We start from the raw sequence: 14,389 nt of genomic DNA on the forward strand, positions 1-14,389 counted from the left end.
CTCCGCCTTGACCTATCTGCCTTGGGTGACCCTACCAGGAGCCAAGCTCTGGATGGCATAGCTCTTGGGATCACTGGTACATGCAAGCTTCTCCACCATGGCAAGGTGGCGATCCAGGAGAAGAGAATTGCTGTAATTCAGCGAAATTGGAGGGTTTACGTGAACTACTGGTTTAAGGTCCTGCCACAGCATCTCGATGGTGTTCAAGTCAGGACTTTGACTAGGCCACTCCAAACCCTAATTTTGTTTTGTTTGAGCCATTCTGAGGTGGACTTATTCTTGTGGTTTGGATCATTGTCCAGCTCCATAACCCAGTTACCCTTCAGCTTCAGATCACAGACTGATGACTGGACACTCTCCGTCAGAATTTTCTGTAGAGAGAAGAATTCATGGTTCCTTGAATGATGGCAAATCTTCCAGGCCCTGAGGCAGTAAAGCATCCTCAATGATGACCTTAGCTGAGGCTAGAGGGGCCTGCATATCTTTAGATTTTGTCTAGGGTCTTTTTTGTGATTTTCTGGATGAGTCATTGCTGCGGCCTTGGAGGAATTTTGGTAGGCTAGCCACTCCTGGGAAGATTCACTGTTCCAAGTTTTTTTCCATTTGGAGACAATGGTTCACAATGGAGTATGTCGGTCTGATGGCTACAGGTCCTGGCTCCGGGCCAGCGGTCTGTGCTTGCTGTCCATGGCTCAGGTCCCATGCCCATGGGTGCACCCTGTGCCTGTGCCTGCGCCTAGGGATTGGCGGTGGGGATGTGCCTCAGGGGGTGTGGGCCATGCTTGTGCTTTTGGGGACTGGCTTGTGCTGCTCAGGAGTGTGCGGGGCTGTTGCTGTGTGGTCTCCTGGCCCCCCTATGGGCTTGGTGTTCCTCTGGGGTTGCAGTGCTTTGGGCTCCGGTTGTTCTCTTGGTCGTGAGGTGTCTGAATGACTGTGGGGCCCGTGGGTGGCTGCAGAGCTTGTCTGCTGCTCTGAAGCACCATGATAAGTTCAAGATCTCAGACACCAGATTTTATTGGGATTAGTCCTGTGCAGGGTGGCACAGTGGTTAGCATGGTCGCCTCACAGCAAGAAGGTCCTGGGTTCGAGCCTCGGGGTAGTCCAACCTTGGGGGTCGTTCCGTGTCGTCCTGTGTGGAGTTTGCATGTTCTCCCCATGTCTGCGTGGGTTTCCTCCGGGGGCTCCGGTTTCCTCCCATAGTCCAAAGACATGTAGATCAGCTGAATCGGCCATACTAAATTGTCCCTAGGTATGAATGTGTGTGTGTGTGGGGGGGGGTGCCCTGTGTGATAGTCTGGTGGCCTGTCCCCCCACCTGCCGCCCAATGACTGCTGGGATGGGCTCCAGCATCCCCGCCACCATGAGAGCAGGATAAGCGTTCAGGAAATGGATGGATGGACAGTCCTGTGCACTCAGAGTTGGACACATCACATACACACTGCTAGCATCTGCCACATACGCGTCCTGGAACACTTTCTGGATTACGTCCTTCCTCTTAGTCCTTTATCCCCTGTCTTCTGTCTTCTCCTTTATCGCTTCGACTGTTATCCAAAACTGATATTGATGAGATCGATTTAATTGTGTTTTGTCGAACACGTGTCCGCATCTGTTTCTATGTCTCCGTCAGATACGTGTCATTTCTCGTTTGAGTTTCCTTGATTTACTTGTGATTGTCCCCTCTTGGAGAAGAGATGCTGATTGGTTGTTCAGCTGATCGGACATATGGAAGAGGGGGAGCGGTGGTGGCTTTAAATGCATAACAACAACCCTGTGCTCTTGCCATCCCACAGATCATCCAAAGGACGGCGTTATTATAGGTGGTTTCGGACAATTAATAAAGACTGCCTTTGCAGGTGGAGAACCTGAACTCCACTTGCAGACTCTCTGTCTAGGACACACTGAAATACCAATCCCCCCTGTTGTATGCCAAGCCTGCAGACAGCACAGGTTAAAAAGAAAGAAAAGGAAAGGAAACATGTGTACTGATGGAAAACCCACACTATTTTCTTTAAATCACAACTCAAAAAAATGTTTTATTTCTACAGTTCGTTCTTCTGTTGTTTTAAAATAGGACCGAGACCAGAAATCGGATTTAACTTTTCATGAACCCAGCAGAATAAAACGTTCAGCAATATTTTCCTATCTGTAAATGATTAACATTGTGTTTTTATACCTTTATCCCCAACTGTTCTCAACTGTCTCAATCACCTCGGGGGCGTGGCCTAATCCTCATTAATATTCACGAACTGTGTCAATCATTGTGAGGGCATGGTCTATTGGTCATTAATATTCATGAGCTGACCTTTGAGTGACATAACAAGGAAAGGTTGGTAGTAAGCGTGGGCGGGGTTTCTTATTTTGATGGTTTGCTCTGATTGGCTGTATGTAAATGAGTGTCTGATGACGTCACTAGGATCAGAAGAAACAATCCCCTGAGAGATGCTGAACTAGGGGAGCCCTTGAAAAAAGGTTAAAAAAAACCGAATTTCTACCTTTTATAGCCATGAACAAATCTTTTTTCAGTAGAAGAATTTGCATGACTATTAACGCAAGATACTATGTTAGAAAATATTAATGTTTCAACTGCAGTTTGACTTCAACATGTCATTTAATTGCTCATTTGTTGGGATGTTTTTCATTTTTTATTATATTTGTCTTATGCCTTCTATTGTCAGGTTGGTTTGTCTTCTCTTTTCAATTTTGTGGCAAGGTACTATTACTCGTTAAAGTGTCCTTTAGCTCTGGAAAGATACTTAAATGTTGATAAGTGTCATTATTAGTATTCCCTTTTCTGTATTTGTAAGCTCATTGTTTTAAAACAGTGCATCTTTAGCGTCATATTAGCACTCGAGTATACAATTTTCTCGGTGTGTATTTAAGAACAGGTGACTGTGGTATATAGTAGTGTCTGTGTTGCCATCAGAAGTACATGAGTAGTACTGCAGTACTACTTACGTAAATGAGTTTATCCCTGTATCTGATGAGGAGGTTGCGCAGGATGCCGGCTTCGTTCAGGTCGCCCAGGCGGATCATGTCCTCCACCCCGTGGATGGAGGTGGGGTGCATGGGCTTGATGTTGGTGGCATTCTGGGGGGAGATCCAGTGCTCCTGGTGGGGGGTGGGTAACGTTTGGGGTGGATTAATGGTTAAAAAGCAAGACAAGAAGACATGAGTGTATTATCTGCAATAATAATAATAATAATAATAATAATAATAATAAACTAGAGATATAGGAAAGACCCTATCTAACTCATGTTTTACTCTGTAATTAGTCATCATAGTTAACTTACATCTATTTTACTCATAAGTTACTCAGTTTTTTTCCGTATAATCAAAAGATCCTGTAATTTAAAAGGTTATCAAATCACTCTCTCCTCTTTTAAAATAATGTACAATGAGCCAGTAGTATTCACTATTTCCAGACGTTGCTTTTTGTGAAACGTCATCTCTGTCTTTGGCATTATGTACAGAATATAGCTGTTATCCCTGCAGTTCCTTTACTGCCTTGACTACCACGCTCGGACCGCAGAGTCTTTCTGCAGCCACCTCTCTGTTATGGCACGTTAAGGCCTGTCTACCACGCGAGCGACACAAGTCAGATTCCTCTAAAGCACAAATCCACCTGACTAATGAAACAACATGTGACTTGTAAACGTTGGTCCTGCTTGGCTCATAGTGATTCATGAAGCTCATCTGGATTTGGACTTTTTGAGGGGCGGAGGGAAGAGAAGAAAAGGGCTGAGAATGAGAGAAGGAGGAGAGGGACACAGAAACAAAAGCACGAGAGAGCAAAAAGTAGAGAGAGAGAGAGTGCGAGAGAGAGCGAGAGAGAGATAGAGAGAGAGGGAGAGAGAGAGAGACAGAGAGAGTGAGCGAAAGAGAGAGGGCAAGAGAGAGCGAGAGGGAGAGAGAGGGCAAGAGAGAGAGAGAGAGAGAGAGAGACAGAGAGACAGAGAGAGCATGAGAGAGACAGAAAGAGGGCAAGAGAGAGCGATAGGGAGAGAGAGGGCAAGAGAGAGAGAGAGAGCATGAGAGAGACAGAAAGAGAGGGCAAGAGAGAGCGAGAGGGAGAGAGAGGGCAAGAGAGAGAGAGAGAGAGACAGAGAGACAGAGAGACAGAGAGAGCATGAGAGAGACAGAAAGAGAGGGCAAGAGAGAGAGACAGAGACAGAGAGAGAGACAGAGAGTGAGCGAGAGAGAGAGGGCAAGAGAGAGCGAGAGGGAGAGAGAGGGCAAGAGAGAGAGAGACAGAGAGCACGAGAGAGTGAGAGAGACTGAAAGAGAGAGGGCAAGAGAGAGCGAGAGAGAGAGTGAGAGACAGAGAGAGAGAATGCGAGAGACAGGGCGAGAGAGAGACAGAGAGAGAGAGCGAGAGGGAGAGAGAGGGCAAGAGAGAGCGAGAGGGAGAGACAGGGCAAGAGAGAGAGAGAGAGAGAGAGAGAGAGAGAGAGAGAGAGAGAGAGAGAGAGAGAGAGAGAGAGAGAGAGAGAGCGAGAGGGAGAGAGAGGGCAAGAGAGAGAGAGAGAGAGAGAATGCGAGAGACAGGGCGAGAGAGAGAGAGAGAGAGAGAGAGAGAGAGAGAGAGAGAGAGAGAGAGAGAGAGAGAGAGAGAGAGAGAGAGAGAGCGAGCGAGCGAGGGAGAGAGAGAGAGAGAGAGGGAGACAGGGCGAGAGAGAGAGAGAGAGAGAGAGAGAGAGAGAGAGAGAGCAAGAGAGCGAGAGAGAGAATGCGAGAGACAGGGCAAGAGAGAGAGAGAGAGAGAGAGAGAGAGGGAGAGAGAGAGGGACACAGGGCAAGAGAGAGCGTGACCAAGGACAGTGGCGGTTCAGGCTGGGCAAGAGACAACCATCAAGACCTGCGAACCCGGGTCACGTGTGTCAGCCACTGATGATGTGTCGTGCCTGGCACTGTAATGAGTTTTAAACGCTCACATTTCCCTCATCGTCCACAACCTGGATCTGTCCGGAGTCACACAGCTTGACCACGGCGCCCACCGGCACCCCGAACTCCCGACCCGTCTTCTGGTCCAACCAGACATAGTCCCCCTGGAAAACGCCCACGCACACAAGCAGGGTGAGAACCTCAAAACACATCTTAAACACAGCCAGGATCAGGATCAGGATCGGGATTAGAATTGGGGTCGGATTCAGAATTCAAATCAGGGATGGGATCAGAAAATGAATCAGTACCGTCAATTTATTTGTGTAGCTCAAGATCACAAATTTAGTAGAAGAACCACGACGAGGATTAAAGATAGGATCAGGATCAGAGTGAGAAGTGGAGTACCGCTCGGAATCAAAATCAGACCCAAGACCTCTACAGCCAAGTCCCAGTTGTTCCACTGAACATTTTGCTCCTAAAAAAATAAATAGGACCCCACGTGCTGTCAGTTTAGTGTCATAAATGGTTTTGGATTTTTTTCACAATCTGTCAAGAAGCTCTCAGAGATTCTTTTTATTTTGGGGGGGTGGGGGTCCCCCCTTTTTCTCCCCAATTGTACTTGGCCAATTACCCCACTCTATCGGGCCGTCCCGGTCGCTGCTGCACCCCCTCTGCCGATCCGGGGAGGGCTGCAGACTACCACATGCCTCCTCCCATACATGTGGAGTCACCAGCCGCTTCTTTTCACCTGACAGTGAGGAGTTTCACCAGGGGGAGGTAGCGCGTGGGAAGATCAAGCTATTCCCCCCCAGTTCCCCCTCCCCCCTGAACAGGTGCCCCGACCGACGAAAGGAGGCACTAGTGCAGCGACCAGGAAACATACCCACATCCGGCTTCCCACCCACAGACACGGCCAATTGTGTCTGTAGGACGCCCGACTGAGCCGGACTCCAAATATTGGACTGTGATGACACTTTAATAAAAAAACGCAGGCAAAACAATTGGACTTGGTGTGCGAAGGCCTTCAGAATCAGAACAAGGACCTTGATCATGATCACCCTGAACACATCTTGATTCATTACAATATGTAGTTCAACAGAATAAAAACATCCCTTCGATTGTTTCTATCACCCCGAAATGATGAACTCTGTATTGCGGTGTAATGTTGGCAACCCAGTTTGAATCCTAGCTTGGTTGATCAGAACTGCACTCGGACTCCATGTTGCTTGATACACCGAACGCTTTAAAGTCATTCCTATGCTGCACCTCGCCCAGTGCTAACTGCCCCCTTCCCCCAGTGAACATTCCCAAAGCTAGTCAGACTTTTCTTCTTAGACTTCACACAACCACCTCTTTTTTGGGCCCCCCCCCCTTTTTTTAACCCCAATTGTATCCTGGCCGGATACAACTGGGGTAACACGGGGAGGTAACACGGGGATTCGAACCGGTGATCCCCGTGTTGGTAGGCAACGGAATAGACTGCTACGCTACCCGGACGCCCAACATACAACCACCTTTTAAATGTGGCGAACTCTTGACTTCAGCTGGAGAGTTGCTCATTGGGATGGTTAGCCAAGGCCAGCGGTTCTCAATCAGGTCCTCAGGTACCCCCGGGTACCGCCTATCTTCTTCTTTGACCCCCCCCCCCTTTTCCTCCCCAATTGTATCTGGCCCATTACCCCACTCTTCCAAGCTTTCCCGGTCGCTGCTCCACCCCCTCGGGAGGGCTGCAGACTACCACGTGCCTCCTCCCATACATGTGGAGTCACCAGCCGCTTCTTTTCACCTGACAGTGAGGAGTTTCACCAGGGGTGGTAGCACGTGGGAGGATCACGCTATTCCCCCCAGTTCCCCCTCGCCCCCGTACAGGCGCCCCGACCGACCAGAGGAGGCGCTAGTTCAGCGACCAGGGGCCTCATGTATCAATCATTACTATGGGCAAATTTGTGCGTACACACTCATGGAATTGTTTAGCTCTCAAGATTGTTTGACAGTCAGCAGCAAAGCATGATGGTTATTTGTAATTCCTTCCTCCGAACACCTATTTTCTACCTCTTGCAACGAGCAATCACCCAGGCCTGCAAAGACATCAGTGTTAGCCAATTGGTGTCTAAATTCAGGGGTTACCCAGGTTCTACACTGGTCTCTGAGACAAAATTCAGGGCTAAAAAATCCCATGGGTGTGTACGCACAAATTTGCCCATAGTAATGATTGATACACGAGGCCCCAGGACACACATCCAAATCTAGCTCCCCACCCGCAGACACGGCCAATTGTGTTTGTAGGATGCCCGACCAAGCCGGAGGTAACACCGGGATTCGAACCGGCGATCCCCGTGTTGGTAGGCAACGGAATAGACCGCCACGCCACCCGGACGCTGTACGACAAACATTTTAACGCATTATACTAACAATGGGTACTATGTAGCATACACTATGGACAAAGAATGAGTATTCAGACGCAGCCTCCCCAGTTACAGGTTGGAATAACTAGAACAGGTGGTGAATGTAATGACCTACCTGGCAGAATAGAAAATCAGCAGTAGTGGTGGTACCTGAGGACCTGATTGAGAACCACTGGATAAGCTCGAAAGACCGTACAGGGTAAATGGAAGACTTTTCGCACTTAGCCCTGAGCTAAACGGTGCAGCGATAATGTTCCTCATTTGAAGACTGTTTATGTGATCAACAACCAACATGTACCAGGGATTTGTCCAGCGGGAGTGGTGGCACACCTGACCAGTGTGTAGGTGAGGGTAGGAGAGGTTAAATGTGAGGAGAGAACAGCATGAGTTTAAAATGTGAGGGAATGAAACCGAAGAATGAAATCTAAGACGACGACAAAGTGGTTCAGCTATGATGTCATTTTGAAAGACAAAATTAGCCACAAGATCGCAGATGGTGCACATGCTAAAATCCCCTTCATGTGTTCCCCATTTGAAACAAATGATTCTCCCCCAATAAGATCTGTGTTTCACACAAGGTTCAATCACCTGCTGATTTTTTGTTCTATGAGTCAAACGGTAGTAGTCTTTATGAATTTTGAAGCAGTAATTTACACACAAGAGCAATGGCGCTAACAAACTGTCCGTGTGAATGGACCACTGTTAGCTATAGCTAGGCTCTTGACAGTTAGCATGTCGTTAGCCATAGCTTCCTGGTAAGTAAATTCTCTCATCTCATCTCATCTCATCTCATCATCAGCCGGTTCTCCGGGGTCGGGTCGCGGAGGCAGCAAGCTAAATAGGGCACTACGGACGTCCCTCTCCCGAGCAACGCCCTCCAGATCCTCCTGGGGGATCCCGAGGCATTCCCAGGCCAGATTGGACATGTAGTCCCTCCAGTGAGTTCCGGGTCTACCCCGGGGTCTCCTCCCAGTTGGACATGCCCGGAAAACATCCAAAGGAAGGCACCCAGGAGGAATCCTGATCAGATGCCCGAACCACCTCAACTGGCTCCTTTTAAAGTGAAGGAGGAGCGGTTCTACTCCGAGCTCCCTCCGGATGTCCGAGCTCCTCACCCTATCTCTAAGGCTGAGCCCAGACACCATACGGAGGAAGTTCATTTCAGCTGCTTGTATCCACGATCTCACCCTTTCGGTCACTACCCAAAGCTCATGACCATAGGTGAGGGTTGGAATGAAGATTGACTGGCAAATTGTGAGCTTTGCCTTCCGGCTCAGCTCCCTCCTCACCACAACGGTCCGGTACAACATCCGCATTACTGCTGATGCTGCACCAATCCGTCTGTCAATCTCCTGCTCCAACCTTCCCTCACTTGTGAACAAGACCCCGAGATACTTGAACTCCTTCACGGTCGCGTTCTGATGAAACCAACAAAACCACGTCATCTGCAAAGAGCAGAGATGCAATTCTGAGGTTCCCAAAACGGACACACTCCTCACCTTGGCTGGGCCTTGAGATCCTGTCCACGAATATCACAAACAGAATCGGAGACAAGGGACAACCTTGGAGGAGTCCGACACCCACCGAAAACGTGTTTGACTTTGTGCCGAGAATGCGGACACAGCTCTCACTTTGGTTTGTAAGTAAAGTACTGCTTCAAAATTCATATGCATGCAATCAAAACAAGCATTTAACTCACCGAAACAAACTGCCATGTGGCTTTTCCCTGTGTCGGTTACAAACCGGTATGAACCAAAAATAACATCAGACTGAGACACCGTATAGCATATAGTGCACATGTACATCTTAGACACCTAAAATAATACACTCTTCTAAACACAACAAAACTAAGAATGGGCTGGAAAACAATACAGTGTCAAGAGGCTTGGGGTGGAGCAGCCAGAGCCACGTAGCTCCACCAAGCATTCAGGATTTCATGGCTAGAGCTTCTTTCCATAGCTTATTTTAGATTAAATTAACAACGGGCACATGGTTTATCAGGCAAGCTAGTTAACAATCTCTCCGTAACACCTTACAAACACAACATGTGCGTTTAAAACAGAGCTTAAAGCCTCGGTGTAGACACGTAATGGCAATGTGACGTCACAAAGCCATGAAGCACCAACAGTGACGAGTCACATTCGGTGTTTCTCTGTGAACACAACAAGCACAATTAACGTTCATGAACACACCACATCAACACAGTTGTTTAACACCAGACGGTACGGCGGCATTAACGCCTCGTTTTTGATTTCCCCCCCTTTTCTCCCCAACTGTACCCGGCCAATCACCCCCACTCTTCCGAGCGGTCCCGGTCTCTGCTCCACCCCCTCTGCCGATCCGGGGAGGGCTGCAGACTACCACATGCCTCCTCCCATACGTGTGGAGTCACCAGCCGCTTCTTTTCACCTGACAGTGAGGAGCTTCACCAGGGGGGGGGGCGTAGCACGTGGGAGGATCACGCCATTCCCCCAGTTCCCCCCCCCCCCCCCCCCCCCCCCCCTCCCCCCCCTCCCCCCCCCCCCCCCCCCCGCCCCCCCCCCAGGTGCCCCGATCGACCAGAGGAGGCGCTAGTGCAGCGACCAGGACACATACCCACATCCGGCACCCGCGGACACGGCCAATTGTGTCTGTAGGGATGCTCGACTAAGCCGGAGGCAACACGGGGATTCGAACCGGCGATCCCCGTGTTGGTAGGCAACGGAATAGACCGCTACGCCACCCGGACATCCACACCTCATTAATATTTACGCAAGCTGACACAACTGTATGCTTGCACACACACACACACACACACACACACGGGCGGTGTGCGTACCGGCAGCAGCGTGCTGTGTTTGAAGACGGTGTTGACGTTGCGTAGCAGCGCCCACTTGGCTTGGTCCTGCTCGTAGAGCGCCACATAGTCCCGCCGCTTATACATCTCCACCCACCCCCGAAACCACAACCTCCGAGACCTCAGTACCCCCTACACACACACGGACAACACATACCCCACCCCACAGCGGACCAGGAGTCCTCCACACACACACACACACTGATCAACACCGTCCAAACTTGGAAGCCGGTGCAGGATATGAAACTAAGACCTGAAGAGAATTTGTTGGACTTCACCACGGATCCGGGTTAGGTCAGACTGCTCCTCCCCTGTCTTTTCTGACATGCTCCCTTTGAAAGCAGAGACCGTCATCCATCGAAGACAAACCCCCCCCCCCCCAAAAAAAAAGACCCCCAACAGCAGATGATGTCATAAATTCGAGGTGAAAGACCCGCAGGTGGTTCGTGGGATTAAGGTCCACAGCGGCTCATCCAGAAGTCGACAGGTTTTCGGTGTGGATTATGAAAGCTGGTGGGTCGGACCGTCTCCCGGGGTGTTTTCTGTCTCCCTGTCTGTAAAATGTCCTCAAGTAGAAATCCCAGAGACAGCGCGGACGTCCTGTTTGGAAAGCCCTCCCGTCTCCATCTCTGATCCACGAGGGACAAGTCAGATGTTCCTGGCTGGATGAAAATAAAAGTCTGGGGGCTCCATCCCCCCTCCCCCCCACCTCCACCCGAGCTTATCTCCGCCCAAACTCCATGCTCCGTCTTCACCGTCTCATTCTCTCTCTCTCTCTCTCCCCCACAACCTCTCCTGTCGCCCCTGGCAACGTGATGTCACATCCTCCACAGGTGTGTTGTCCTGTAGAGGTGGACTCAAAAAAAAAAAAACCGTAGAGGGGGACTCTTAGTAGACTTCCTGATACCACAAAAAAAAAAAAAAAAAAACTACAAGAACAACAAAAGGGACTCGAAACCCAGCTGTCACCACAATACCACAACATCAACAATCCTCTGTGTTGTACAGGGAGAAGAGGACACACAAACTCAAGTCCACCTGGGTCTCCTCCCTGTTTCTCCTGTTTACACCCCAGTAGAAACAAGTACAGACAGACACAGACTGAGAAACACAGGACGCCTCCCATCTCCCAGTGTGTCCACTACAGTTAACAGACATCTAGGACAATACAGACAGACAGACAGACAGACAGACAGACAGACAGACAGACAGACAGACAGACAGGCAGACAGGCAGACAGACAGACAGGCAGACAGGCAGACAGGCATTTGGACAGATAGGCAGGCTGACAGACAGACGGACAGACAGACAGGAAGGTGGACAGACAGACAGGCATATGGACAGACAGGCAGGCTGACAGACAGACGGACAGACAGACAGGAAGGTGGACAGGCAGACAGGCATATGGACAGACAGGCAGGCTGACAGACAGACGGACAGACAGACAGGAAGGTGGACAGACAGACAGACAGACAGATTGTCTAGGCAGTGTCCTGTGTGGCTTATCATGAAACCAGAGCCACAGACCAGCTGTCCCTCCTCCCCGTCCTTTTCTTCCATTCCTCTCTTTTTCTTTCTTTCGTTCTTTCTTCCTTTCTTTCAGTACCAGCTAGCTATTGTGTCCTGCACACTCACAAGCTGCAAATGTGCTGAAGCCTTACTGACTCTGTCTCAGTATAACTGTTTGTTACTGACTCTGTCTCAGTATAACTGTTACTGACTCTGTCTCAGTATAACTGTTACTGACTCTGTCTCAGTATAACTGTTACTGACTCTGTCTCAGTGTAACTGTTACTGACTCTGTCTCAGTATAACTGTTACTGACTCTGTCTCAGTATAACTGTTTGTTACTGACTCTGTCTCAGTATAACTGTTACTGACTCTGTCTCAGTATAACTGTTACTGACTCTGTCTCAGTATAACTGTTACTGACTCTGTCTCAGTGTAACTGTTACTGACTCTGTCTCAGTATAACTGTTACTGACTCTGTCTCAGTATAACTGTTTGTTACTGACTCTGTCTCAGTATAACTGTTACTGACTCTGTCTCAGTATAACTGTTACTGACTCTGTCTCAGTATAACTGTTACTGACTCTGTCTCAGTGTAACTGTTACTGACTCTGTCTCAGTATAACTGTTACTGACTCTGTCTCAGTATAACTGTTTGTTACTGACTCTGTCTCAGTAAAACTGTTACTGACTCTGTCTCAGTGTAACTGTTACTGACTCTGTCTCAGTATAACTGTTACTGACTCTGTCTCAGTAAAACTGTTTGTTACTGACTCTGTCTCAGTATAACTGTTACTGACTCTGTCTCAGTGTAACTGTTTGTTACTGACTCTGTCTCAGTATAACTGTTACTGACTGTCTCAGTATAACTGTTACTGACTCTGTCTCAGTGTAACTGTTACTGACTCTGTCTAAGTGTAACTGTTTGTTACTGACTCTGTCTCAGTATAACTGTTACTGAATCTGTCTCAGTAAATCTGTTACTGACTCTGTCTCAGTGTAACTGTTTGTTACTGACTCTGTCTCAGTATAACTGTTACTGACTCTGTCTCAGTGTAACTGTTACTGACTCTGTCTCAGTGTAACTGTTTGTTACTGACTCTGTCTCAGTATAACTGTTACTGACTCTGGCTCAGTGTAACTGTTACTGACTCTGTCTCAGTGTAACTGCTTGTTACTGACTCTGTCTCAGTATAACTGTTTGTTACTGACTCTGTCTCAGTATAACTGTTACTGACTCTGTCTCAGTGTTACTGTTTGTTACTGACTCTGTCTCAGTGTAACTGTTACTGACGCTGTCTCAGTATAACTGTTTGTTACTGACTCTGTCTCAGTATAACTGTTACTGAATCTGTCTCAGTGTAACTGTTACTGACTGTCTCAGTGTAACTGTTTGTTACTGACTGTCTCAGTATAACTGTTACTGACTCTGTCTCAGTGTAACTGTTTGTTACTGACTCTGTCTCAGTATAACTGTTACTGAATCTATCTCAGTAAAACTGTTACTGACTCTGTCTCAGTGTAACTGTTTGTTACTGAGTCTGTCTCAGTATAACTGTTACTGACTCTGTCTCAGTAAAAATTTTACTGACTCTGTCTCAGTAAAACTGTTACTGACTCTGTCTCAGTGTAACTGTTTGTTACTGACTCTGTCTCAGTAAAACTGTTACTGACTCTGTCTCAGTATAACTATTTGTTACTGACTCTGTCTCAGTATAACTGTTTGTTACTGACTCTGTCTCAGTGTAACTGTTTGTTACTGACTCTGTCTCAGTGTAACTGTTACTGACTCTGTCTCAGTGTAACTGTTTGTTACTGACTCTGTCTCAGTAAAACTGTTACTGAATCTATCTCAGTAAAACTGTTAGTTACTGACTCTGTCTCAGTATAACTGTTACTGACTCTGTCTCAATAAAACTGTTACTGACTCTGTCTCAGTAAAACTGTTACTGACTCTGTCTCAGTGTTACTGTTTGTTACTGACTCTGTCTCAGTATAACTGTTTGTTACTGACTCTGCCTCAGTATAACTGTTACTGACTCTGTCTCAGTATAACTGTTACTGACTCTGTCTCAGTGTAACTGTTACTGACTCTGTCTCAGTGTAACTGTTTGTTACTGACTCTGTCTCAGTGTAACTGTTTGTTACTGACTCTGTCTCAGTATAACGGTTACTGAATCTGTCTCAGTAAAACTGTTACTGACTCTGTCTCAGTGTAACTGTTTGTTACTGACTCTGTCTCAGTATAACTGTTACTGACCCTGTCTCAGCATAACTGTTACTGACTCTGTCTCAGTGTAACTGTTACTGACCCTGTCTCAGTATAACTGTTACTGACCCTGTCTCAGCATAACTGTTACTGACTCTGTCTCAGTGTAACTGTTACTGACTCTGTCTCAGTGTAACTGTTTGTTACTGACTCTGTCTCAGTGTAACTGTTTGTTACTGACTCTGTCTCAGGAAAACTGTTTGTTACTGACTCTGTCTCAGGAAAACTGTTTGTTACTGACTCTGTGTCAGTATAACTGTTTGTTACTGACTCTCTGTCAGTATAACTGTTTGTTACTGACTCTGTCTCAGGAAAACTGTTTGTTACTGACTCTGTCTCAGAATAACTATTTGTTACTGACTCTGTCTCAGTGTAACTGTTTGTTACTGACTCTGTCTCAGTATAACTGTTACTGACTCTGTCTCAGTATAACTGTTACTGACTCTGTCTCAGTGTAACTGTTACTGACTCTGTCTCAGTGTAACTGTT

At 47.7% G+C, this 14,389-nt stretch overlaps 1 protein-coding gene across 1 annotated transcript in view; it reads right to left on the reverse strand.

The window, feature by feature from the left end:
• LOC130115299 (unconventional myosin-VIIa-like) overlaps positions 1-5,093 on the reverse strand; it is a 92,830-nt gene extending 87,737 nt beyond the window's left edge. Inside the window, exons 1-2 of the mRNA XM_056282906.1 lie at positions 4,932-5,093; positions 2,956-3,108 (exon numbers count right to left, since the gene is read on the reverse strand). Of these exons, the coding sequence (XP_056138881.1) occupies positions 2,956-3,108; positions 4,932-5,093 (315 nt within the window). The remainder of the gene's footprint in view (positions 1-2,955; positions 3,109-4,931) is intronic.
• Between the last annotated feature and the right edge of the window lie 9,296 nt (positions 5,094-14,389).

Source organism: Lampris incognitus, chromosome 7 (assembly GCF_029633865.1).
Source record: "Lampris incognitus isolate fLamInc1 chromosome 7, fLamInc1.hap2, whole genome shotgun sequence".
Lineage (NCBI taxonomy): Eukaryota > Metazoa > Chordata > Actinopteri > Lampriformes > Lampridae > Lampris > Lampris incognitus.